The sequence below is a fragment of the Phoenix dactylifera genome, chromosome 17 (genome assembly GCF_051530095.1).
Source record: "Phoenix dactylifera cultivar Ajwa chromosome 17, Ajwa_hap1_PhDact_Kaust_v1.1, whole genome shotgun sequence".
NCBI classification, from domain to species: Eukaryota; Viridiplantae; Streptophyta; class Magnoliopsida; order Arecales; family Arecaceae; genus Phoenix; species Phoenix dactylifera.
The window spans coordinates 18,068,896-18,095,668 of record NC_143206.1 but is presented as its reverse complement, the minus strand read 5'-3'; the positions used below and the strand labels follow the sequence as shown (position 1 = coordinate 18,095,668).

General features: G+C 38.2%; 3 protein-coding genes across 8 annotated transcripts; all 3 read left to right on the top strand.

The window, feature by feature from the left end:
• The first annotated feature begins 343 nt into the window (after nucleotides 1-343).
• Nucleotides 344-4,699, top strand: LOC103721907 (protein NETWORKED 2A). Of its 2 annotated transcripts, XM_017846364.5 has the most exons (3): nucleotides 344-621; nucleotides 1,484-4,268; nucleotides 4,363-4,699. In XM_017846364.5, the coding sequence occupies exons 1-2, from the start codon at nucleotides 528-530 to the stop codon at nucleotides 4,255-4,257; spliced, it is 2,868 nt and encodes a 955-aa protein (XP_017701853.4). In that variant the 5' UTR covers nucleotides 344-527; the 3' UTR covers nucleotides 4,258-4,268; nucleotides 4,363-4,699. The 2 variants fall into 2 exon arrangements, with proteins under 2 accessions (XP_017701853.4, XP_038988988.2); XM_039133060.3 differs by having other exon boundaries at nucleotides 1,484-4,699.
• A 2,638-nt stretch (nucleotides 4,700-7,337) lies between these two features.
• Nucleotides 7,338-13,689, top strand: LOC103721908 (uncharacterized). Of its 5 annotated transcripts, none has more exons than XM_088713110.2 (4): nucleotides 7,377-7,495; nucleotides 11,986-12,074; nucleotides 12,439-12,744; nucleotides 13,260-13,689. In XM_088713110.2, exons 3-4 carry the CDS (start codon nucleotides 12,447-12,449, stop codon nucleotides 13,499-13,501), a joined length of 540 nt encoding a protein of 179 aa, XP_088569236.2. In that variant the 5' UTR covers nucleotides 7,377-7,495; nucleotides 11,986-12,074; nucleotides 12,439-12,446; the 3' UTR covers nucleotides 13,502-13,689. The 5 variants fall into 5 exon arrangements, with proteins under 5 accessions (XP_008810512.3, XP_088569236.2, XP_088569235.2 ...); XM_088713109.2 differs by having other exon boundaries at nucleotides 7,378-7,495; nucleotides 11,986-12,096; XM_008812292.6 differs by having other exon boundaries at nucleotides 7,424-7,495; nucleotides 11,986-12,003.
• Nucleotides 13,690-16,175: 2,486 nt separating this feature from the next.
• LOC103721909 (Ribosomal protein S24e family protein) lies at nucleotides 16,176-21,086 on the top strand. The gene is made up of 6 exons (XM_008812297.5): nucleotides 16,176-16,436; nucleotides 17,058-17,193; nucleotides 19,050-19,134; nucleotides 19,239-19,286; nucleotides 20,552-20,652; nucleotides 20,739-21,086. The coding sequence occupies exons 1-6, from the start codon at nucleotides 16,283-16,285 to the stop codon at nucleotides 20,869-20,871; spliced, it is 657 nt and encodes a 218-aa protein (XP_008810519.1). The 5' UTR covers nucleotides 16,176-16,282; the 3' UTR covers nucleotides 20,872-21,086.
• Nucleotides 21,087-26,773: the final 5,687 nt, after the last annotated feature.

Genomic DNA, 26,773 nt, shown 5'->3' with positions numbered 1-26,773 from the left:
CCTAAGCTTTGCCTCTGAAAATTGATGACTCAAAGGTGCGCGGAGCCCTCAAGAACCCACGTCCAGCGTGTACGTGCAAAGGCCGAACGTGCATGCATGCGTGCGTTTTAACCTTTTCTCAACGCGCATCTCAAAGCTCTCGCTCTTTTTCCAGAGAAGAATCAAAGCTCGATATCAGGAGACACTTGGTGACGTGCAGTGCACCCATGGATTCCACCCTCTTTTGTTCTCCTTTTCCATCTGCGCGCCAGCGAGGCTGCGAATAGATGTTAGCCTTTTTTGTTCCCCAGCCATTCCCGCACCAACCTTTTGTTTCGGATCACACCAGCAACCCTTCCTTTTCAGCCATAAAGCCATTAAATCCCATTATGGTGGCCAACATGCGCCTCCTCTTTTCTCCCTCTTTCTTCTTCTCCTTCCCTGTTTTCTTATTTATTCTTGAGATGATGTTCTCTTATTATATGTTATGATAGTAGTTCAGAGGGGAGGGAAGAGAGAAAGAGGGAGAGAGAGAGAGATCAGGAGAGATGTTGCAGAGAGCAGCGAGCAACGCGTATTCATGGTGGTGGGCGAGCCACATCCGGACGAAGCAGTCCAAATGGCTCCACAGCGACCTCCAAGGCCAGTCTCCTATTCATTCCTCTTCTCTTTTTATTTTTTTCTTTAATTGTGATTGCTCGATTGTTTATTTTGGATGCAAAGAAATTGAATCTGTCTGGTTTTCTGTATGTGGTTTGACATACAAATTGTGCGCAGATTGGCGACAATCTATTGTTCTGCGATTGCATTGCCCATAATGTTTTTCTTTCCCCAACAAAAATGAGGATCTATATATTGATCTATATCTTCTGGTCTTAACAATAAGTTGGTAACTTTAATGACAAGGTATTTTGTTTGAAAAACAAAGTAGCAAATAAAAAAAAAGTGATAGAGGCAAAATAAAAGGAGCTGTAATGAATGCAAAGACCCCATTCTTATCTGCTTGTGACTTGATGAGTCAAGTTGGTGTTGCAGCCATGGGGTCAGGAGACATTGATGCAATAATAGACTTAAGAGCTTGCAATCTATGTGATCTTCTGGCAAAGCATGAGTTATGAGACGCCTGCAGGGGTATTGAGAACATGGACAGGTCAAATGATGTCCTTAAAGATTTTGAGGCAAATTTAACCTCTGGTCTTATCTAGCTCTGAATCATACATGTCCAGGCTTGGCTGCGTACAAAATTATAACATTTATTCTTATTTGATAGATTATATGCGTTGTTCTAATTTAACAGCTTTTTTATAAAATTATTTTCTTTTGCGAGCACCTGAACATAGTTCTATCATAGATCAGAGCTCTATATGATTGTATTTTCCAGAGTGTATGATTCCAAAGATTGTCCTTTTTCCTCAATTCATATTCTTTAAGTGGATTCTTGTGGACTTTTGCATATGTGTGAACTCTCATTGCTAATATTTTAACTCGACGGACTTCATAACAGAGATGGAGGATAAAGTGAAATCCATGCTCAAACTCATTAAAGGGGATGCTGATTCCTTTGGTAAGAGGGCAGAGTTGTACTTCAAAAGTAGACCAGAACTTATAAGCTTTGTGGAAGAGGCCTACAGGGCATATAGAGCATTGGCCGAAAGATATGATCACATTTCAGGAGAACTGCACAAGGCCAACCACACCATAGCAAATGCTTTTCCTGACCAAGTCCAGTATGCAATGCTAGAGGAGGAGGATGATAATTTTCCAAAAGCAATTACCCCTATTGATGCCCGTAAAATTCACAAGCCGACGGTGGAGAGCTTGATGACCACAAGAAAAGAGGACCGATCGGCCATAAAGAAAACACAGCGTAGGAGTATTACCTCTCAGATTGACAAACATAAGGCACAAGAAGAGATAAATAGGCTTCAGAAGGCAATTCTGGTTCTGCAGACTGAGAGAGAATTTATCAAAAGCTCCTACGAGAGTGGAATTGCCAAGTATTGGGAAATTGAGAAGCAGATCACAGTGATGCATGAGGAAGTTTGTTGCTTGCAAGATGAGTTTGATACCAGTGCTGTCATCGAAGATAATGAGGCTCGGGCCTTGATGACAGCAACAGCTCTTAAATCATGTGAGGATGCCATAGTTAACTTGCATGAACAGCGAAAGAAATCTGTGGAGCAGGCAAGAATAGAGTCAGGAAGAATTAGGATTGCTGAAGAGAAGCTGAAGGTCCAGAAGGGAGAGGATGGTCGATGTAATTTGGAGACCAGAGCAACTGCTGACGGAAATAAAGAGATTAATTTCAGCATTGAGAACATGGAGGATGAAGTTTATTCTCTGAAACAGGAGAGACTTGAGTTACAGAAGATATGTGAGAAAGTCCAGGAACATTTTGAAGTGAATTCTGATACATCTGTGGAGGAAATTGTGGAGAAAATAGACGAGATCGTAAATGAGATCGTAAGCTTGGAACTTCAAGTTTCATCACAGACGGCACAAATAAATAGATTAAGTTCAGAAAACAACGAGCTTGAGAAAAACCTGCAGAGCTTGGAAGAAGAGAAGATTGTTTTAATTAATGACTCAAATGAATTGAGTGATAGATTAAAGCAAGCAGAAGAGGAGTTGCTTAAAGTTCAGATCCTGGAGAAAACTGTCCAAGATGAAGAAACTACTCTTTTTGCGAATTTTTCTGATGCCTGTCATAGCCTTAATGTTATCTCAGAGAAATTGTTGTCTCCTAAACACCAGGAGCAGGTCAGTGTTACAAATCCATTCAGAGAGGAACAGATTCCCCTTTATAATATTGAACCACAGAGAGAGTGCAAAGAACAAGAAGTTGCACAAAGTCAAGACACAAAAGAAAATTCGGTTAAAGAGGAGACTCATGGGATTCAGGAACTTGGTCACAACATAAAAGATCTTGACCAATCAATGGCAGGCTCTGAGCTTGAAAACAATTCAAAAAGGATCCATGACTCAAAACAGGAAGATAAGAAAGAGTCATCACAAGTGGATGCTTGCATTCAAGTAGAAGTACAAACGCTACCCGGAGAGCAGGAAGATACTCTAGACTTGCAACAATTACTTTTAAACAGACTCGAAGATAGAGAAAAAATTTTATTAGCCGAGTACACTTCAATCCTCCGAAACTACAAAGAAGCAAAAAAGAGGCTCTCAGAAGTAGAGAAAAAGAACCAAGAATATGTTTGTGAGACAATGGCAATCATAAGGGAATTGACAAATGCCAATGCCATGAAGGAGGAGGAGATTCAATCACTTCGACAGCACCTGGGCTCTTCAAAAAGGAGTTCTAATGGGCCCGCTGATGCTAATTCCGCTGAAGCTGAAGACTCATGTCATGGTCACCGCAGGCTCAAAAGCTTATTACACCTCCCAATATTAACGATAGGGAATTCAAACCTGCCAAATTCTGAAAATCCAATAGTAAATGTGCAATCCATTGCTAAAGTAGATACATCAACCGAATCTGCGGACAGAGGAAATCCTCATGTAGAAGACATCAAGCTACAGCACACTGATGAACTGCAAAGAACTTCATCCATTGAAGAAAAATTCAGAAGGGACATTGACACACTGTTAGAGGAGAACTTAGATTTCTGGTTGAAGTTTAGCACCTCATTCCATCGCATACAAGAATTCCAAACCACACTGAAGGACGTACAATCTGAAATGGAGAAGCTGAAAGACAGTAAGTTGCAAGAGGGAATTAACAGTACTGTGACTGACCAGGTTGTGAGAGCTGAGTCTGCGCCAATTGACAGGAAGCTGAGAGCATTGAAGACTGAACTTCAAGTATGGTTGGAACGGAATGCACTGCTTAGGGGGGAGCTTCAGTGTAGGCTCGCGTCTCTTTGTGACATACAAGAGGAGATAACAGAAGTTCTGAAGGAAAGTTCAGAATGTGAAGGAGCCCAGTTTACTCCTTATCAGGCGGCAAAGTTTCAAGGGGAGGTGCTGAACATGCGACATGAGAATAGCAAGGTAGCAAATGAACTGCAGGCGGGACTTGATCATGTCAGGGGGCTTCAAGCCAAAATAGAGAAGGCTTTGTCGAAGCTACATGAGGATTTTGATCTCTCCAGATCTAAAAGTAGCCAACATCCCCACTTCCGGAATCTTTCAACTAGGACTAGAATACCATTGAGGTCCTTTCTTTTTGGTACCAAACCTAAAAGGACATCAATATTTTCATGCATGAATCCAGGATTTCATAAACAGTACAGTGATCTTAGACCTGGCTTTCCTAGGTAGACCGAACAGAGGTTGTTCCTTCTTTCCCTGATAGTTTCATGACTTCAAAGAAGTTTTTGTTCTTCTGTGTATTATGAGATAATTTATAAGACTTACTTTGAACAGATTTCTTCTTAAGTGGGGAGGTGGTAGCTTCATCCTGCCATCTGTTGGTAGTGGGCTTTGAGTTCATGAAGTGCTCGGCATGTTGCCACTGTATCTGATCCTATCACTGACATTCTCTATTATCAGCTGTTATTCTAGTACAAGGCTTGCATCTGGTTTCATGGGTGGGCCTTGGCTCCTTAGAGGAAACTGGAAGGTGTGTGAGGTTCACATTTTGCCCTCCATTAACTTACCAAACTTGGTGTATTTTAAACTGCGAGCTCATTTGCTTTCTTGGTTTGAAGCTTGTATATTTTTGTGATATGAAAATGTAGTTTGGCATTTATTTCTCTGTTTATATTTATCTTCATTAGGTTGCTTATATATTCTTTTGAATTATTAGGCAAATGCTTAATCAATCATCAGTAAGATGATCAAAATTCTGATACTGGTCCCAAGAAGATGTGGAATAAATACTCCTTATTATTGGCTGTAAGGTAATGAAAGTATATTTATGATTTTGGACGAAAACACTTTACAAAGCAAAATTAATTTCTTTAAAAAAAAAAAGCAAGGGCAAAATGTGAGAAGAAAAAATTAAATGCCACCAAAGAAGCCTTTTGTGGCATGAATATATGTTAACCGAGCCTGTGAATGGCAACTGGATGCAGGAAATTTTCTTCAAAAAAACTTCTTTATATCACAGTTGCCCTAATAAAATACTAGATGCAATCCTACCTCAAAACTTTCTGTCCTAATTTTATTAGGTATAACTCAAGACCCAGCTTATTAAGTGAAGGCAAGTCGGTCGTGCAATTTGTGATGGTGAACCTAGTACATACAGTTGACCTAGCTATCTTTCAGATGCGTGCATTAAGATTAAGCAGATAAAACTCAGTAGATTCTAATATGTAGTGGTGATGAAAAGAAGATTAACCTTCAGGACACTACACATTAGATCCACCAGCATGTAAAAAGACCATGAATTATCGTACGCTTTCTTAAAATTAAAATGATTTTGGGATGTTTTTGATTTACATCCATTGTTCATACTAACTGACAATGAGCATAATACAACAAGTTTCGAACCCCAAACTTGACTGAACTTAGTTAATTGCAGAGTTAATCTCATGCCGAGCTAAGTAAAGCAAGGCCAAGTAAAAGGATGCAAAATATGAAGTAAATGGATTTGGTATGAGTCCAAATTTTAGCTCAAAACTATTTTTTGTTGCTCCTGTAATAGAATTGACCTCGATTCAATCCGAGTTGCTATCTCCACATATTGCCCACAAGAAGGAGGAAAGGAACAAGGGACCGCAGCTCCCTTTTAGCAAGTGGGCTATGAAGCACAATGAAAAGATATAAAGGATATTGATTCCCTCCAATAAAATCTTCTGAATTTTTAAGAGAAAAAATTTATGATATGCCTTCTTTTTTCCTTTGGTAGAATTGATTCGCTGGGCTAATGACAAGCCTGTGTTAATATAAACATATTATACATTTGATGGATGTTTAAAGTTTATAAGATCTGCATTAGGAATCATTATCTAGGATGAAAAAGAAAAAGTTTGATTCCCTTTAATAGAGGTCATGGGAATATCAAGATGGCACAAATTATTTGCATCCAACATTTTTCATTTATGTACTATAAATGTCATGCAAACGTTAATGGATGCGGCAGTTATGGGAATCTCACTCCTCATTTGAATCGTGGTTATTATATTCGAACAAAAATCATATGGGTCAGGGCATCCCAGAAAAAAAATGTGGGCCAGGTTTTCCATTTTGCTATGTTTCTTTTAGTATACATCTTAAAGAAGAAATCCAAAAGTCATAAATCGTTTCTACTAACGGGTTCGTTAGTTCCCATGATTTAAAAAAAAAATTATAGTACATACTAATAATCAAGTAATACATACCAAGCAAATTAGTTATTTAACAAGTTAACAGACACATCAAAGTATATTGATATACAATTTTTAGAACATGATGTTCACTAGTATATAATACACGGTCAGATGATACATACCTAGCAAATTAGTTATCTAGCACCCCAATACACACTTCAAAGTAAATTAATATATAGTTTTAGAATATCATATTTACCAATACATACTATATAGCTGATGATACATATTCGTTGACTTTTTAATACATACTGAAAGCTTATCTGATATACACTTAGCAATGATCCAATACATACTATCAAATAAATCGATATACAATTTTTAAAACATTTTTTTATCAATATATACTGCATGGTAAGATTATACATACTAAGTAATTAATTTTTTGTATTTATTTTTTTAAAAGTTACAAAGTTGACCAACTCTGTTTTTAGTAGCACAGGTCTCATTTTTTTTTGACTTTTAATTTCTTGTTTTAAGATAGGTGCTAAAAAAAAAAAAATTGGCAAAGTAAGCGTCCAGCCAACTTCTCTATATAATTTTTGCATTATTATCTTCTATTTTGGCCTGGAGTGCATCCAAAGAACGGTCCGCATGCCTTATTTTACGTCCGCGTGCCCTTCGATTTCAAAATCCAAGCGGATGGTCCGCGGGGCCCATTATTAATTGCGCACGCGGCAACTCCATGGGGAATCCTGCTTCCGCTTGTCCTCCACCAGCTACACTCAGGGTTACGCAATACGTGGCGGATATCTCGGTTCCCTTCGGTTTTTTTTTTTTTTTTTTTGGTTGAAAACGGCATTCATATAGAGGTTCCCTTCGGTTCGGGACCGCGTCTCTCACGCGTTTTGAAGGGCTGAGCCGCCAGCTCCAGCTCGTGGGTATTAATAGGAAGTCGCATTTCTAGGTGGGAAACGTGGGTACTTCTAAGAGAAGCTATGATAACGCGGGGTTCGGGTTGTATCTCACGCGAAAGAACGATCGGTCTTATTTCGGAACACCAACCGTTGGATCTCTCTCCCCACAGTTCTTAAAGCACTTCGAACTCTTCTTCTACCGCCTGCACAGATCTCGAAGTGGATATCTCACTATCCAACGGTAGAGTCGGGCGAAGGAAGGCGAATCCTTCCTTCTCGCGTAAGGTACAACCCGTTGCAATAACGCGTAGCGGAAGAGCCTATAAAGATGGAGGGTGCGACGCTTCTCGGCCTCGATCGCCGAGTGGTTCGGATCTCTTCTCGTTCTTGGTGAGCCTCCTGTTCTTCATCTGTTCTCGTTTTTGTTTCGTTAGTTGTTTCTCTTATTATCGATACCCTATTCTGTTGATCGACTAGATTCTAGGTCAAATATTGATCGGTATATTGCGACATTTCCCCCTTTTTTTGGGGGGGAAGATTGCTTCAATCTTCATTCAGAAAAGGATAAGTTCTAGTAGTTGATGGATTTCTTATTGGTATTTGGAAGGGTGGGATTTATACAGTAAATCTTGCTCGAGTGTTTTAGAAATCCCAATTGATTCCTCCTTGTGATGCTATTAACATGAATTCGTCAAGAGGCAAACAAGATCGCTTAGGTACCCTACTTTTGTGATTGGTTTGATTAATACAAAATTTGTTAATAAAACCAATCTGCAGGAATTTAAGTTTATCTATCATGATGTCATATCAATGATCCAATAAGAGTGTTTGCTATACGTACTAGAATTATTAGATAGAAGGGGTATTGTGTCACTTTTTTAAGGTATGACTAGGGTATGTAATTTTGTTTTGTTCTCTTCACTTGCTGATTGTTCTAGAATTTATTAGATTGCAGGGGACCGGATCATTCTTTTTATGTATGTTTGGGTAAAATGGAGGCAGAGCTATTGATCACTTTTTGCACTGCTAGTTGAGGACAAGATGGAAATTTGATACAAGTCGCGTCAATCTGTATAATAGTAACCCATGAGCCAGTGGTTGTTTGAATGATTTATTAGGGATTGGCATAAATTTTGGGGATGGATGCTAATTCCTTGTAAAATAACTGAAACCATAAAGATATAACTGATTGTTATATTAGATAGAAGGTATCCGGCACAAATTTTTATTGGATGTACATTTGAAGATACAGCTTACATTGTCCTAAATTATGGAAATCCAAAGTGTTTGTTTATTATGCAGGGTTATTGTTTAATTATAGAGCGATAGCGTTTTTTGTTGGGATATATTATGCATATGAATTGAGTCATAGAACATATTTTCTGCATGTAAGCAGAAAGTGGAGAAGAATTCTTTAGCTGGATGATCGAGTTTCTCAGGTTTCAAAATTTCTAAGAATGTCAAAAATAAAAAAAGATGAAGAAGTAATGACACGAAGATCTTTGGAATTATGAATATGAATGTACTTAAGAAACCTGTGAAATCAGCATTTATAATTTCCTACTAGCGTCTTGGTGGGTTTTATGCATGCTAATTTGTAAGGTACTTGTTTATGAATTTTACTAATTTATAGGGTCTATATTCTTTTGAACCTTGAAACCAGTGATCCGATACAGATCATGTATAAAGTAATGCTTAGGATTAAGATATAATGGGTCGAAGCTTTTATGAGTTTTGATTCCTACTTTCTTGAAATATAGACTCGGGATAGTTGTTAACAACATGTCGGTTGGTTTGGAGAATTAAGATGGAGAATGCTAGAGTTTGGAGATTAAACACAAAACTGAAGAATTTTGGTGAAGTACTTGAAGGATTAAGGTTTTGAGAAGGATTTTGAAGCTATTTCATGTGATAGGAGCAGTAAGTCTTATGTCAAGGGAACAATATGGAGGGTATAATGTTCAATTTAATGGTATAAATAGAAATAAGCTATAAAGCAAAATTATGGTGAAGGCGGTTCATGTGGATGTCATTTAGAGAAAATGACGAGAAAGAAAGGTAGAAGGGGTGAGGGAGAGGAGTACAGGGAGAGCTATGTTATACTTTCTAGGACCACATAAACAACTTGCCTCTCTTTTGTGAGAATAAGAATTATAGGATAGTTGTAGACCTATGAATTTATGGGGTCAAGTTCGAGCCAACTTATCTCCAATGAAAAAGGGCATATTGGTGCACGAGGCTCCCATCACTGTAGGATCTGGGAATGGTCAAATATATGCAAGCCCTACTCCCATGTGCTGAAAGGTTGTTTCTATGCTTGGAACCTGTGGCACTAAAGTTACAATGAAATAACCATATTGTTGCGCCAAGCTTCACCCTCTATTTGACCACTTATCTAGACCTGAGCAAAAAATAGCCTCGCTTGCTTGGCCCAAGCCAGGCAAAGGCCTGAGTTACAAATCTTGGTCTTAAAGCCATGTTAGGTTGGGCTCTTGCCAGCTTTTTTTTTGTTGTTGTTGCTATTGGAGATAGGTTGGGGGTGCAGGCTTTAGCACATCGATATGGTTGCTCCATTGTGACATGGGAGTCACAGATTCGAAATATGGATATAAACTCTCTGCACACAGGGGTACAGTAGCAGGAGCCTTGTGCACTGGACATCTTTTTCTAGATAGGTGGTCAAATAAGTATGCAAATAGAGTCTTTCAGAATTCTTACAAGAAAAGCGGTGGATAATCCATACAAAAAACTATTACCTAGCATCCTAAACAAGATAAAACTGAAACCAAAAAAACTAAAGAATAAAAAAAGGCTACTTGAACAGCTGGTACATCCTTGATTGTTTATCAACAAAAATATGTGGCAATTGACAGCTCTGCCACAGTAAGCTGTTTATTCCGAACAATAAACAAACAGGCTTGTATCTTTTAATTGGAAACCTATTTAGGTCCCATATAAGCCCTGACTCAAGTTTTTGTTGTTTCTCCTAGTAGCCAATTGCATTGATTGGTTACAAACATATCTGCTAATAGTCCTAAAATTTATGCCTCTTATCTACAGCAAAAAATGTGCTGAAATATTATGCAATTTGAAGCTGCCATAGTTAATCTCACTCAACCTCAGTTACATGCTTAAAATCTCATGCATAAATTTGTGAATACTGAAACTTGTTGTGGTTCTTAACAAATTTCATTGAATGGCTATGGTGGTCTTAGTCATTAGAGAACGAAAGGTTAGTTGTGCAAGGGGAAGGATATCACTTGTTAGGAAGGATTCTGTTGCCAGTGCTCATTGGCTGTACCATCTCTGCCAATAAGGTATCTGTATCAATATTCTCCTTGGTGAGGTACCGTACTAACACATGGTATGCACTTTACTTTTGCTGTGCCAGCACCCCTAGGCATAGCAACATACCATGTCTGTACAGTACCATACCAGTCCATACCACATTGGTACCTACCATAGCAGTCATGACTGGTAGGGGGACTTATAGCATTACTTCAACACTTGCTTGTTAAAGTCCAAAGATAAAAATACCAGATTCTGCTTCTACTTGTCAAAGGCCAATGTGGTACTTATCAATACCTTTATGATTTACCACATAACACACACACCAGCAAGCAACGATAGGCAAGATTGCTGAAATGTATCGGCTGAAACACTTGCATGCTACAATTCTGCTTTTTCTTTTTATTGCATCAATGCCGTTTTTGGTATCTGATGATGGAGAGTAGATGTGTCGGACGTATTTCTTGCTCACTCTAAATTTGCATGGATCAATAATGTGTGATTTTGAATAGATACTACCAAAGAAAGGAAGCTTTCATAATATTTTGGAGGTTTGGAAGAGCAGAAACAAAGGAAACCGAACCTGCCTTAGTGATGTTTTCATTTCACGTAGCTCTGGGCATGCTGCTATACTCTGGACTGGATAATGTGAGAACTCAAATTGGCCTCTGTCATGCATTTCATTATTGTGCACTGTATCAAACAAATATGAATCAGAACATATTGATATAAGTCAGTACCAATAAGCACCCATTTCAAAGTGCTAGTAACTATGTGGCACAGTATGACAGGAACACAGTTTGTTGGTGACCACTAATGATTTGGTTATGGGATTTAGGGGTTTCGATGAAGGTCGCTGGTCATAGAATATAGGGTTTCAGTTTCTATCAGGTGTCTTAGAAGTTACTATAATGAAATTAGAAGACCTTTGCATACCAACAACTTGAGTTTCAGTTTTTATACAACACAAAGAATTGCATATTTAGAAATGCTAATTGCCTCCTTGCATGTGTACTTCAATTGGAAACATATGCTTAACCACCAAGGTTTTTGCCTTTTGATTTACTCAACTTTGACAATCGCATGGCAACATGGAAGAAATGTAAATTAATTTAAATTTTATAAAGGACAATAACCCCTTAAATTGCACATGAGATGTATGCATGAGATATATGCATATCTGTACTTCCCAATATGAGAATGCCGCTGTATGCATGGTGAAATTAAGAATTGATCTACTAGAGAATGCTTGCAGTTTGCATGAATAGAAAATAATGGAAACAAAAATCACAAGAAAGGAATGAGGATTTGTTTATCTTGGAGTGGACTCTAAGAAATCCTCGATTAAGTTACAAGATAGTGGTCGAACAGGAGTTAAAACATGTCTGTTGTTTGTGCCTGCAACTTTATAGGAAATAAAGACGATTAAAGGCAAGTAGACGGAAGCATATATATATTGATTATGGCATCGACCTTCAATTTTTCACTTTTATTGATGTTGGTTGTTATATCTAATTTTTTTAATTTAAAATCCACTTTCTGCGGTTAGTTTACTAACTGTTTGGTTTTCATAATGCATATACTTTTATCAGGAAGAGTTCATTTACAAGGTAATTTACATGATTGCAAGGCAACGTGTTTCCATTCATTAACTTTCCAGAGGGGCCAATCATATGAAAAGGTTTGGTGTAAGACCTCCTAAGGTATCGATTTTAGTGAAAATATCTAGCATTGGCTGGCAAATTTCGTGTGCCCTTCATTGGGCTTAATTTATTAACCAAAAAAAAAAGAGATGCTGATTCTTTCCTCATAGTTGGCACTATTTTTCAGTACCTTATATCGACAAATATAAGCGATAAAGAAGTCAACCATGCTTTTCCTCCTCTCCGTAGTTGCTTATTAACTAGTTGTTTGTCTTGGACGATGTGGCAGTATTTTGGTCAATATTTATCGAGTGAAAGCCTGTAGTAGAAATTTTGTATATAGTTATACTTTTGACTAATATGACAGGTTTTAACAATTATTTTGTGCACGATCCATTTCAGTGAGGAAAATGGGAGGTGGGAAGGACAAGCATGATGGGAAAGACAGCAGTGACAGAGGATTCTTATCAGACATGGCACATGGACTTTATCCATCAGGACACCACTCTGGATACCCTCCAGCACCTGGGGCATACCCTCCTCAAGGTTACCCCCCAGCACCTGGGGGATACCCTCCTCAAGGTTACCCCTCAGCACCTGGGGGATACCCTCCTCAAGGGTATCCTCCACAGGGATACCCTCCACATGGGTACGCACCCGGTGGATACCCACCAGCAGCTTATCCTGGTCCATCTGCTCCACATCAAGGTATGCATCATTTCTACAAAACTACAGATAGCATATTGGAGAGTGGAGACCTTTCTTATGATCCATCCTCCATGTTGGTATAGTGTTTTAAGTGGTAGAAACCCATGGAACCATCAGTGCTGCTCTATTGCTACTATAGATCATCTAATCCTTACTGATCTGAAAAGGAAATTGATGAAGGCTAAAGTTCTCCACCGAGATCATTATTGCTATTCACTTATTAGCAGCACCACGATTATTTAACCATCCTTATCATTATTAACGAGCACAGTTGTACAATTAGAAGCTGTTATTTCATTTTCGATTGTTCTTGTTCTTTGTTTAATTGTATAAATCATTACACACAACATGTAGGATCATCTCCATTCATCTAACAACAAAGGGTTCCTTCCACTTGTATGCCTGGTTCTTTGTAGTTCATAATATGAGCCTCAACAACCTTGTTACTTGGACGGACATTGTTCCTTGATATCTTTAATTTCTTCGACAATCAACGGGTCAAAAACTTTTCACAGGACATGGATCTCACATGGGAACGATGCTAGCTGGGGGTGCAGCCGCTGCAGCGGCCGCCTATGGGGCGCACCATATTGCACATGGTTCTCATCATGGTGCCACCCATGGGGCCTACTATGGTCATATGCCTGGTCACCATGGCAAGTTCAAGCACCACGGGAAGTTCAAGCATGGGAAGTTTGGCAAGCATAAGCATGGGAAGCATGGCATGTTTGGAGGAAAGTTCAAGAAATGGAAGTAATTGCTACTAGTGTTTTATTGCTGACTGAGCCAGTGAACTTCTTTCTTTATAGTGCCAGTCAAATATCTGCTGATGCTATTGCAAACTTTATGCTTTTTGTCTTCTCGTGGTTGCGACTTGGTTCTCTACCTATAAATGCATTTAGCGCTTGATAGTTTGTAGAAATAAATGTTCTTCCTTCTTTTCTACTGGTTGTTTACTGCTGGCCTGGGTCTTGTTCTCGATTCCTTTTTTTTTTAATTGGTTTGTCTTAAACTTCTAATTTTGATGCTTTAGTTTCTTTCCATTCGCAATACTGGCCTGTTCTGCATGGGAGCCAGCCGAGATGGAGAAGTTTTGGGATTACTTTATTTGTTAGTGTTATGGTAGGTGTTAAGTGGTTTCAGAAATACGGCACTGATTGGAGATTTTGGGTGGACAACTGAAGATTACTTATTCCATGTTGAGTGGAAAAGAATAAACTACAAAGCCTTAGAACAGGCACGAGAGTTCTCCAAAGCGAAGGGGGAGAAAAAGGATGCGGTTTGTGTACGTCCATGGTTTCTATAAGATATGAAAAAAAACATATACATGTCAAGCCCTTTGTACGTAAAAAATTGGTGGACATGTTGAAGGCCGTAGTCAGCAGGGCGTTGAGATATTGTGGTCATTTCGATATTCATTTGAGTCGTTATTATAGGCCTCCAGGACAACGCGTTTGTTCATGATTAGTTAATGGGGATTTAAAAGGAGTAGTTAAGGGCTGATGTATCAAAACACCAAAAGTGAGCAGCTTTAAGGTTCCGTCTCATGGTTACTGTATGTGAGGGACCTCAGACCCAATATATATTCCAAAACAGAAGGCAACTAAGTCGCAGAACAAACGGCATAAGAATTGAAGTATTGAATTCCATTTTGCACCTTTTCTGGTATAGCCAACAATTTGGAATGTTGGATGCTCGATCACTGAAAATATTTACGAAGGCTTTACAATTGAATTAGATAGAAGGTTTGGTTATCCCATAAGGTTACTTTACCCTATACCCAATTCATCTCCAAGACATCACTTTTCTTTTTTTTTTAATGAAATGGATGATTCATACAATTCTAGTATTGATACATTCAAAAAGGTGAAAAGATAATAAATTCTGAAACGTTCTAAGTTGCTCCCTCTCTCCGATCCAAAGGACATCTCTAGAATGGTTGGTCACATACGAGGCTATCCAATCTGCAGCCTCCGTTGGCGTCTCTGTATACGTACTTAGCCTGGAAGGTCACCTCGCTATAGATCATAGCCCAGATATCTCGAAGCAACGGGTGGCATCCATTCATACTGGCAACGCCTCTCGGATCCAGCCAATAATTGCAGCCGAATCACCCTCAAGCAATATCGCTCAATCCTCTTCAAAGAGTTTGAGAAATGGTGACTGATCTTGCTCCTTTCTTTTCTGCCGGTATCTATATGTGACCACAAGTCCAATGACAGATACAGCATATATTGAACTTTTTGGCCCTACCTCATTATCAAATGCTGCCCCGAGGAGTTCCTTCCAACAGAGGGAGCGTCAAATCTAGGCTGCATTGGAGATTCTTCCTACTTGAACGTCTCAAAGTTTTTTTCCACAAATTCAGTATATATAAGTTGCAAAATTAAATAGATAAAGTCCAGAGGCCCTAAGGCCACCAATACATGCTTACGGTAAAACTGATAAGAAATATAAAAATAAGACTCATATCCAGCTAGGTGCAGTGTTCAGAGGGTGAACAAAGAATATTGTAGCGTGCTTCTTATTATTTGGATGAATATAAAAAAGTTGAGTGTATCGAACAAACAATGTTGCATTGATTCTTTTTATCTGTCTGTGATGCGATGAAGGGAGACTTTAGACCCTATTGGGGAGCGGATGGAAAATCAGAACTTTAGTCCCACATCGGTTGAGTAGCGGAAATGATTGTGCTTTATAAGGAGAGGCAAAACCCCTTCCGGTGCCTTTTTAAAGGACAAAGCCGTGAGGAGAGCGTAGACCCATAAGAATAGACACCGCCCAAGGGAGTCCATCTCCAAAGCGGACAATACCTCTCGAGAAGATGCGATCTATTTTTCTGCTCTAATAGATGGCGCTAGAGGAAGGACCCCGCTGTAACTTTCCCGCACGAATTCTTTCCGCTAGGGGAAATAGTGTTGGGAAGCGGATGGAGATCCAAAACTTTAATCCCACATCGGTTGAGTAGCGAAAAAGATTGTACTTTATAAGGAGGGGCAAAATCTCTTCCCTTCATGTCTTTTTAAAGGATAAAGCTGTGAGGGAAGTGTGGACCCATAAAAGCGGACACAGTTCAAGAGAGTCCATCTCCAAAGCGGACGATACCCTCTTGAGGGGACGTGCTCTAAGAGACCCATCTCATATACTTTCACTTGCAAACTAGATTGATGTACAGGTTCACTCCAATAAAATCAACAATCATATTTCCAAACCAAAAGCCGGTAAATGTCACTTAACACCGGTGACTAACGAACCGGATCGATTCCGTTCATTTGTACCCCTCGATTTCATTTCATGCGGCAAAATCCAAAAGAACGATTTGAGCTTTTGCCCCTGGGCCAAGATCCTGTCCAACTAGGGTGCCGAAGTCCAAATTCTTAAACTGTTCCGCCGGGACATTCTTTCCGAAGCCCAAACGCTAGGGCTCGCCAAGCCAAACCAAACCATCGCCGAACTACTCAACCAAGCGCCGACGCAAGGTTACCAGCAAGGAGGGACCTTTGGAGCCCTCGGCTCGCAGTTGCTTCGAGAAAAAAAAATGTCGAAGCTGAGACTCCTAGGAAGCGCCCTCAAGCCGAGGGTTTTAACCCTGAATCCCATCCCAAGGTTTCCACCGAGGAGGAGCCTCTCCACCACCGAGGGGGAACCCCAGGATTCTTCCAACGATTCATTTCTCCAGCCTCCCAACGAAGGTATCTTCTCCGATCCATCTTTTTCCCCTTCTTCTCCTCCGCCTAGGGTTGGGGTTTTCTATGATGCTGTTTTTATTTAGGGATTTGGTTTCCCGAATCCGGGCCCTTTAGATCGACGCGTTTCTGTTCTTTATTCTTTCCGAAGGAGTTCATGCGGTGCGCATTATTGAATAAAAATCTATGTTTTTCAATCTATTTTTGTACTTATTTTCTATTATTAATGCCAAACATTATCTGAAATCTCTCAGCTATTAAAATGACAGTTGATAGGGTGTAACTAAAAACCTAGTTTTGTTTATATGCTGTAGAGATGATTGTTTTCGGGAATTCAGGCTGCTTTCGTTAAACATTTGTTGGTGAAGTCAAATGGCCTGACTTATACCTTGTAGATGAGTGATTAGCCTATCAGTATAAAAAGTTTGCATTTTGTTGACTATGGAATTTTGATCAGGTTCCCCCATTTTTTTAACTGCCCCGAACTTCTTGTCGCCTTAAATAATCCATCTCCCACTTTAACCTACTAAATTGACTTGATAAATTTTTCATTACTGTTTTTTTCATTAGCTGTTTGTATCAAGCACACATAATGACTTAGCATATTTCTATGCATTTTGCAACTAGGTCTGGTCTTTGGAAGGGTGACTGGTATTGGGAGGAATACGCTGAAGACTGATGTCATTCATTTCTTTGAAGGATGCAATTTGTCTGCCGATGATGTAAAAGTTGAATACAACAGAGCGTATAATCCAGTTGGGGTGTATGATCACTTTATCCTTCTCATTTTTGGCATGCCTTTGACTGATTTTAAGCTCCACTTGCTCATTAGCTAGGTACCAAATGTCTGGTAGAGTTATAGAGACTGATACGATCAATGCATACTTAACTTTTTTACTTTACCTTTCGTAAGTTAAAGGTCACAGTTTTCAGCCTTCTAAATGCTCGAACCACTTTGGTGTTAGGAGTTAGGTATAATGTCACTGTCATTATATAAAAGCTTGATCACCTTTACTTTGTTATTAATCTACAAGTGAACCTTCCACTTTGCACATATTAGGTGATTGCTAGTTTTATACTCAATGGATTTAGACTTATTGTCATGACTAGGAATGGAAATGCAGAGTTATGCTGCTCTTTGTACAATTTGTTTCCCCCTGCTTCCACTCTTCGTTATTGCCTATTGTATATTTTCATTCTTCTTAAAAATGTAAACACTGAGTTTGCATCCATGAAGATGATAATACTGAGTGTCATTGATGAACTTTACTTGTACCCGTTTTGAATTAATGAATAGAAGGTAACTGTTAGCTTAAATGTAGAAACATTATATGCTAATATTTAGACTTATTATCTACCAGTGCATCCACTAATGTGCCGAGTTCCCTATAAATGTAGAAACATTATGTACTAATATTTGCAGCTTGGATTAGAAACCGATCAAGCTAAACTAGATTGCAGTGGTACTGGCTTCAAATTTCTCATAATATAATTACAAGAGTTGAGAAACTTAGTGAACCTGCTGAGGTGAAAGATAATGAGTAGTTGGTTAAGACAAATATGGATGTGACAAGCTTGAGCTACATTGAGCTTTAGGTGGTGAGAGCTCCCCCTTGCAAGTGCATCTAGAGTTCAGGGTAGTACTTGATGTGCTTTGCCATAGGAAACTTGGTTCAAAGTTTCATGCTACCATCATTTACTCGGATGGATGGTGCTTAGGCTAGTTTGGATGGCTTCTATCGAAATTCTGTGCCTTCCTGGTTAAAGATGAAAGATGATTTGATGGTGGTCCTTCAGAAATTGCACTGCTGACTATCAATGAGGCCTTTGTTGTCTTTATCCTGATCTAAGTACTAGGAGGGAAGGGGATTCTGGAAAGGAATTTGAGAGCCTAAAACCTATTAATTGATAGGAGCATCTAAGAATTTTTTGAAGAAGGCTTTTATCATTCATTTTATTTATGTTTCTGCTGAAGCTAAGGTCGGTAACAAGCTAAAGACAAAGAACAGAACCCCTTTGATTATAATTATGATGATGAAGATGAAGACATGAAACTACTTTCTATCCAACTTGGATGCATTGTAACAATTAGGTATTTTTCTTGTTTCTTTCTTCCCCTCCCCTTCTTCATTTTCTTGTTCTTCTCAGTCTTCTTTTGCTTTTTTACTCTACCTCTCCCAAGTCTGAAATCAATGTGCATTTATGATGCACCATGTGAATTTGTACCTTTTGCCTAAGGATCCTTTTTTTAAAAAAAGAATATTTCCCTTTCTCTCCTTTGGCCCTTTATGAAATACATGACATATTCCTAGCTTCTTGACGAATTCTGCTTTTCAAGCTATCAATATTGCAGGCTAATCCTAAATCCCTGTTGGGATGCGAGCAAAGCATCCAATATATGATAGCTTTGTATTTTTGTCAGTTGTTGTGATTTGATATTTAAATGGTTTTTTAATGTCAATATAAAGTACATGTGACATTTAGTTGTGTCTAGGCCCATTTTTTTCCAAGCACTTGTATATTTTCATTTGTATTTAGTTACAAAATTCTTCCTATGTATATGTTTATTGATTTATCGACAATGATGAAATTTAAAATTATTTTTTTTATCAAAAATAGGTTGTTGCAATTCCCTTCTCGGTCTTCGTTTGACATGGCAGTGAGGCAAACTATACGAAAGGGTCGTTTATATAAGATGGAAAAGGTAATGCTACCTTCCCTGTTTGCGAAAATTCTGTGGTATATTTTCATAAGTTTTGCAGACATTGTCTATAACTCTATATTATGCCGTTAACCTTTACATTACAGGTGAACCGTTCCCAGTGGGACCTTATGACATCATATGATGGAAAAGCTGTAAGTAGCCTTTTTAAGGTTTCTAAAGTATGAATCTTTGTATATTTATGTAAATTCACGTTGGTATTGATGCCTCTAATCATGAACTTTAGAATGATAAAAAAAATGAGCAGGATAATATGCAGATAATGTTCACGCATAAATGATAACTATCTGCATTGTATATAATCTTCAAGCAGTTTTTTTTTTTGTATACTTATTAAAGTCAGAAAGCAATAGCTTGTTTGGGACAAATCAATTAGTCTTCATTTGTGCTTACATTTGTAGGGTGCATTAGTATTTGTGTTTCCAAATACATTTGATTTTAATAAAATCAGAAGTAGGGAAGGAAGCTTAATTTATGTACTTGAATGTCCATTGTTGACTTGATTTGAAGTTTAAATGAGTATGGACAAGGATTCCAAGTTTCGTACATAAGTTCTTGACTTGCATTGAAGTTTAAATGAGTTCTTGAATGCAATTGTAGCATGTTCTAAGTCCTCGAGACTTTTCATAGTCTAATAATGTGGTGTAAACTACTCTCTTAACTGATTTTTGTATTCATTTCTTTTCGGGTTACAATATTCAATTTACTTGAATTAGAGTTTCCAGTTTCCTTTTGGGGAAGATAACTTGCTAATGAGCTGCGAGGGAGCATGGGATCATACTAGCTACCCGTCCTTTTTAGCTTCTGTTTCAAATGTAGTATTAACCATTGTTTTTGGACTCCAAACAATTGAGATGCAGTACAGACTTGATCTGCTTTACTTCAACTTAATGGATGTTGTGCAATCCCTTTGTATGCTTTATTCTGTCCACAGACCCAGCTAAAACCCAACGAACCTTGGCATGATAATTTATTCAGACAGATGCTGCTAGAGACCTTGTTTTCGAGTGATTACATAAGTTTTTTATATTTTTTGAAATCCATGTCATTATAAATTCCAAATTTCATGACATCTGATTTATCATGGTCCATGTTATTCTTGATGCTGCTGGTATTTGGTGGGTTGTGAAGTTCACCCTCTGAGCATCCCTACTTTTGTCTTCGAAAATATCTGCTGGCATCAACTACATGATTTTTGGATTTATAGAATAATCATCTGCACTGGCATGGATTGTTAATGTTATAGAATGCTTGTGAACTTGATTGATTAGCAGCTGGCAGCTGGCTGTGATTGTTGTTCATAAGTTGCTGTAAATGGATCATAAATGTGTTATGTACTTGGTTAACTTTGAGGCGAGATTAAATTATTTATCTCATTAGTCTTGGGGCCTTTAATCAGGTTTTGTTGCAAGGAATTCCTCGTAATGCTCTTCAGGAGGATGTGGAGCGTTTTCTGCATGGTTGTAATTATGATCCTTCTACATTCCAAACCTTTGTCAGGTGTGCTTTGCAGTTTTACTCTATATTTGTATTATAAGCTTTAGATTCATCCGGACATTTTCTCACTTTCCCTGGATATATTACAGGCCAGGGTTCCCTGATCCTATAAGGCTTGCACTTATCCACTTTCCAACACGGAATGATGCGATGAACGCCTTCTGCATAAAGAATAGGAGTTTCTGTCTCAACAATTCTATCACAATGCGAGTTCTCCAGTAAATCAAGTCCACCATTATGGTTATTTGGTATAGATGGATTTCTGGTTACAGATCATGCATGAGGGCGGCGAACTTTATTTTAGTTGCAAGGCATTTTGTTCGGTGTCATTCTGCCTGTTCCCGGATCTAGATCCAATTTTACTATTTCATAACCAAGATATTATGAACTGAACTGCCCATTTCAAATATGAAATGTTCTTAATCTGTCGCTGGTCATTTTTATTTGCACTCGAACCGCTGACTTTATTTATTTGCATTGAGTTGATCTGTCTTGCCGACTTCTATTTCAATACTGAAGTCGGCAAACGTGTGCAGGCCTTATAATTGAAAATATTAATTTTATACGCAGGGGGAAGAGCCCAAAAAGAGGATGGTGGAAAACTCATTGAGGTTTTAGCTTGCAAACTGTTGCAGTTTGTTAAGATGATTTATTTACTAGCAATTTTGTGGTAGATAATAACTCACAACAGTAAAATGAAGGCATTGCTGGTGTTCTAAAAATATATTTTTTCTTTCTATTTTGAATACGATTTAGAACAAAATTTATATATATCATTGATGCTAAATTTATATATATCATTGGCATCAGGACCATTATATGATTTGGTTATAATGCTAATATTTCTAGCTGGTTGAACAAGCTGTCCTCAGACTCGTTCCACTCTTGAAGGTTCCTTTCTCGCCGACTCTGGAATGGGCGACGCCGAGGTTGCTCCATTTGGCAGCGGACATAAATCCAAGTTAGTGTAAGATTGATAACCTATATCGTCTAATGTATGCCTTATGATGCGTTATTAAGCAGAACAAGTTGAATTGTTGTAGTAAAGTAATGTAGATATTAGGTTTCATGAATTATCAATAGCAAGCATCAGATTATGAGTCTTTCATCTAGCTGATTGCCCTACAATACTTTGAGATCCATGCAACCGATGCAATGTTATTAGTTTTGTCATGAATTGCTTTGAAATATAATCCACAAACCTCTGAAAGCATTGGCTGTGTTGACCCCAATTTGATGTGGAATTTTAATCATTTCAAAATCAGGGTTAGTTTCTACTCTTCATTCTAATGGTTCCCAAAAATGACAATGCAATTTGACTAAAGCGAACTCAATGGTCCCAACATAAATGTATTTGAGGGCCTCAATACATAAATAAGGAAAAAGATAAATTTTTTTAGGTAAGAGATAGGTCCCAACAATTTTTTTAGGTAAGAGATAAGTCCCAACATAAATGCATTTGGGGGCCTTAATGCATTTATAGCTACAAAGATACGTAGCATTTGAGGTCCCCAAATGCATTGAGGGTCTCAATGTATTTGGACACTCATTTTGGAACTCGCTATAATAAATGTATTTGGGAGCCGGGGCTTTAGTCGCCTAAGGGTTAATAAGTCGGCCCTGCTTGCCTAGCAACAAGCACGTACCTATTGAGATAAGGCTTAGGTCCCGTTTGGGGGAGCTGCTAGTAATAGAGCTGTTGGAAGTAGATCTTCCTGAATTAGAGCTTTTATAAAAAGCTATTTGCTGTTTGGTAAACTATATTTCTAAAGTGCTGTGGCACTTTAACATATGTTTGGTAAACAAACTGAGAAAATACTTTTGTATGACAAAATAACCATAAAGGACATTATATAGTATTATACAATAGAGCATAATAAAATATAATATGTATTAATACATAAATATATGATATAGTACAATATTATTGTAATGTAATATAATATTATATTTATAGTATAATACAATAATGAAGGTATAAAATATTATAAGTATTAGCGTAAATTAATTTTTCATAATATAACATAAAAGGCAAAGTCATTTGGAGTGTGAATTTCACTTGTATGGTGTTGAAAACTGCAGTTAATTTTTGTGTGTTCAAATACTATCGATATTTGAAAACTATAGCTAGAAATTTTTAAATTTGGTTCCTCTGGTGCAGGTTATGACATACTGATAGAGCAGTCATTTTTGTTGGAAATAATGTTTCTTGAAACTTAGAGACAATATGCTTTCAGGTTTCTTGAACCATTTCTCTTTTTCATGTCCTTGTCCCTTATGCATTTCAGGAGCCTTCCAAATATGATATATATGCAAGATCTGTACACCTTTGTTTGGATGTTCGAGATGTTGTTAATCGAGGACTGACCTTTCTTTTCAAGATAAAAGAGAAAGGACTGGTTTATGGCTACAATGAATGGATTTAATTTGCTTTATTTCTGATTTCCAAATTCTGAAAATGTCCACACTTAGCAAGCATGTTCAAGATATTAGAAGTAAGATCTGTGGTTACATATGTGTTGTAAATCCTGTAGGCTTTACATTTGTGATATGGTCTGCTTTATGGGGTACGGCTGCACATTTATGTATGCTTTTGTTAAAGCCTTGGCCTGGTAGCATTCCAGTTCTCTAATATTCTAGCATAGCTCAGCCAGATCAGAATGTCGCATAAAAAGTTCAGAAGATTCATCAACTGGAAGAAGTCCTTTCATCAGAAGAGAGGTTCCTCAAGTTCCTTCAATAAGAATAAAGGTAAGAAAAGAGAAAGTGAGGGAATCAAATGCTATGAATGCAAGAAGCTGGACCAAACTTCTGCTTCAATTCAATGCTTCAGAGCACTTGATCCTTGAAATTTTGAATACACAACCACCTTTTTAAGAAACTAATTTGGTTAAAAGATTGATAGCTGAAAATTACTTGTAATTACTTGCAAGTGAATATACATCCCAAGGATTTTCCAGAAAACACTGAATTAAATGCTCATATAGCAGAAACTATGTAAAACATATGTCCAAATATTAAAAAAAAAAAATTGCATCAGTTCTTGCTACATAGCATTCTGCACTGAAACCTTTGCAAAGAATGAAGCTGAAACAAATGATAAATAAAAATTAAAAAAATTAGACTGCAAAATAAATCAAATGCCAAGATGTAATGGGCATTACAATGGTTCTCTGCATAGATTCAAGATTGCGGGATCGTCTGGCTCATCCCTTCCAAAAGACGCCCAATTCAGGATGCTCCACCCCTGAATTAAGGCACATACTCATCCTCAAGCTCCCCTGGCCGAGTCCTCATCCCAATCGCCACCGGCGCTCAGGCACTCCCGACCTGTGCCATCTCCAATGCCTCCCCCACCTCGGCGTCCCTTTCCATTCATTCCACCTTCCTCCTCCGCCTGTAACTCTCCACCAATGCCACAAAGAAAGCCAGCGAAACCAACCCCATGAAACCTCCCATCACTGCTCCAATAATCTTTGTTAGGCTCCACTGAAGCAATGCTTTGGAGGAATTGGACTCAGATCCATGTTGAGGGGATGGGTGGGAAAGAAAGAGGCGGCGGGATGAAGTATTTTGAGAAGAAAAAGGACTTTTAAATAGAAGTATTTTGGTTAAAAAAAAGTAATTTTTCGACAAAGCTCAAAACAGTTTTTTTGGAAAGCTCCTAAACGAAACTTCTTTCAAAAAGCTATTTTTAGCTTTCTGAAAAAGCTGAAATAGCTTTTCGAAATTTTTATCAAACATCCTTTTTCATCCAAAAATACTTTTGGAGAGCCAAAAGGTGCTTTTTGATCCTCTAAAAACTCCTCAAACAGGGCCTTAGAAAGAGCAGAAGGAATGGTGAGGGAGAGGATGGGAGAGAGAGAGAGAGAGAGAGAGAGAGAGAGGAAGTTTGCATGCCAAAGATATATGAATAGATATAGTATCATTTATTCCTATCTGGAACGGTTCCATCAAAATCCAGATGGCTCTAATAATTCGTGGTGCATGATTCAGGGAATCATTTGAGTTATTACCCACTGTACCAGATCTACATTGGGATGGGGTGTTTGATGCCTAGTCAAGTAGTAATCTACTGAGTTCGGTGAGTGTTCATGAACATGGTTCCATTTGTTGTCCCCTGCCAGATTCAACAGCAAAAAGAGGGTTAGCCTTGTTTGACAGCAGGAGACATATCTATATATAAGTTCTAAATTAATATCAAATTTTAAGAGAATTTATGTACTTTGACCACTCCGGCAGATATTAATTATGCTAATCAAGGAGTCGCTTTATATCATATTAAAGGATTTTAATAATTTCCCTGATCAAGTTTTTTATGTCATCATTAATGCAGAGTAATTCTCCACATTCCACAGCAAAATAAAGCCCCACATATGGCTCATCATTATTGAACTGAATTATGTTAATTAAGGGGCCAGTTTGCTATAAATTCAGAATAAATGAAGTTAAATGTTTCCTGATTCAAATATTCTTCTCATCAATATATATAGGGAGAAAGAGTAAATGCTCCTCACACCAAAACGAAACCCCCTGAGATGGCCTCATGGTTTTACTCTAAAATGAAGCTTGAAAGGACAACATGGATGATCCTGAAAGGATGCGACACGCACGCCTGCTGGTTCCTCTAATCACCTGCTACCTCACTAGGCTTGCATTGCACTTAGTGGCCTTTTCCTTCCTCTATTTTAACATGCCTTTTCTCCAGCACCAGCTCTTGATCACCATAAATGGAGTCAATCTAATTGCTTAACATGTAGCATCCAAGGTTGCACTTGTGCCTGAGTTAACCTACTCGTGACAGGAGGGTAAAATAGAGGAGGGAGATGATTAGTTTATAGAGTTGGATCATAGAGATCTGTAAATAGAGTAACATTTAGGTGTGATCGAGATGACAAATTGTATCATATACCATGTGCACCAAACCAATCTTAAGCACTTGTTACTGTGGATCCCATTTATCAAGCACTTATCTCAGTAATTGATCCACAAAAACAAGCATTTATGATTAGTACGGTGCACCGCCATGTGGTGCATATGGTGTAGAATATAATTTCTCGGTTAAAATAGTAATACCATATTGTTACACCCATTGAATCAGTAGCACGCGTATGGGCTTACGCACATATTTTCATCATGCTCAGGATTACTTCTGCTGGATTCACTTCCAAATTATTGCTCATCTTGGCTGGAAAAGCACAACATAGAGTTGCTCATCATGTACCACAAAAAATATTGGTGGCATTTTCATTAAATTTTCACATATTTTTAGAAATATATTTAAAAATCATTGCTATTTGCTTATTTTCAAATGGATGTGATCTCGATATGCAAAGCAAGATAAAAAAAAGAAATAAATAGAAATTCAAAAAATCTACAAATTTTTGTACCAATAAAGAAGAAACTAGGATTTATCAAAAGAGTTTGCAAGTGAACAAAGAGTCGAGGATCGATCAAGAGGACAAAGATAAACCCTTATTTTTTATTTAAGTCTCAATTTTTTTATTTTATAAGCTCAGCGACCCATGCATGTAATTTTCTGACACAATTATCATCGGATCACATCTTAGCCTGTTGGGCTCCTCCTTCGTTTCCACTCTTTTTTTATGTACCTTTTGCAGTAGAAAAAGGCTGCCGTTCCGATCGAAATCCTAAACAGAAAGGGGCTGCTCCAGCGCCCGGTCTTGTCATTTGGCCTCAGCTCCGACCCCGCTCTCTTCTCGCTCTCTCTACAGAAATAGAGGGAGGGAAAGAAGGGGTGGGGGCCTAGTGTTTTGCGTCTCATTGACTGGTCTTAAAACCAATATAAAGGCCGATATCAACAAGTCTTCCAAGGAGCATGGCAGCTTTTAGAAACAAGAGGCAGATATGAGAGCAGAAAATCCAAAGCAAACCGGGAATTGGAAAGAGAAATCCACCCAATACTGCCATGGACTCCAATTTGGAAAAGAAAAACAAAAGAGGAACAGTGCCTGCAGGTTGGCGTACTGAGTCGCACAAGGAGCTCCTTTTATTCTACAGTGGCCATACAACAGTACCTTAGCATCACCAGTGGAAGAGAAGAAGAGGAAAAGGATTCATTGATACGTAATAGATAGGCCCAGGCGGATAGACATCTAGCCAG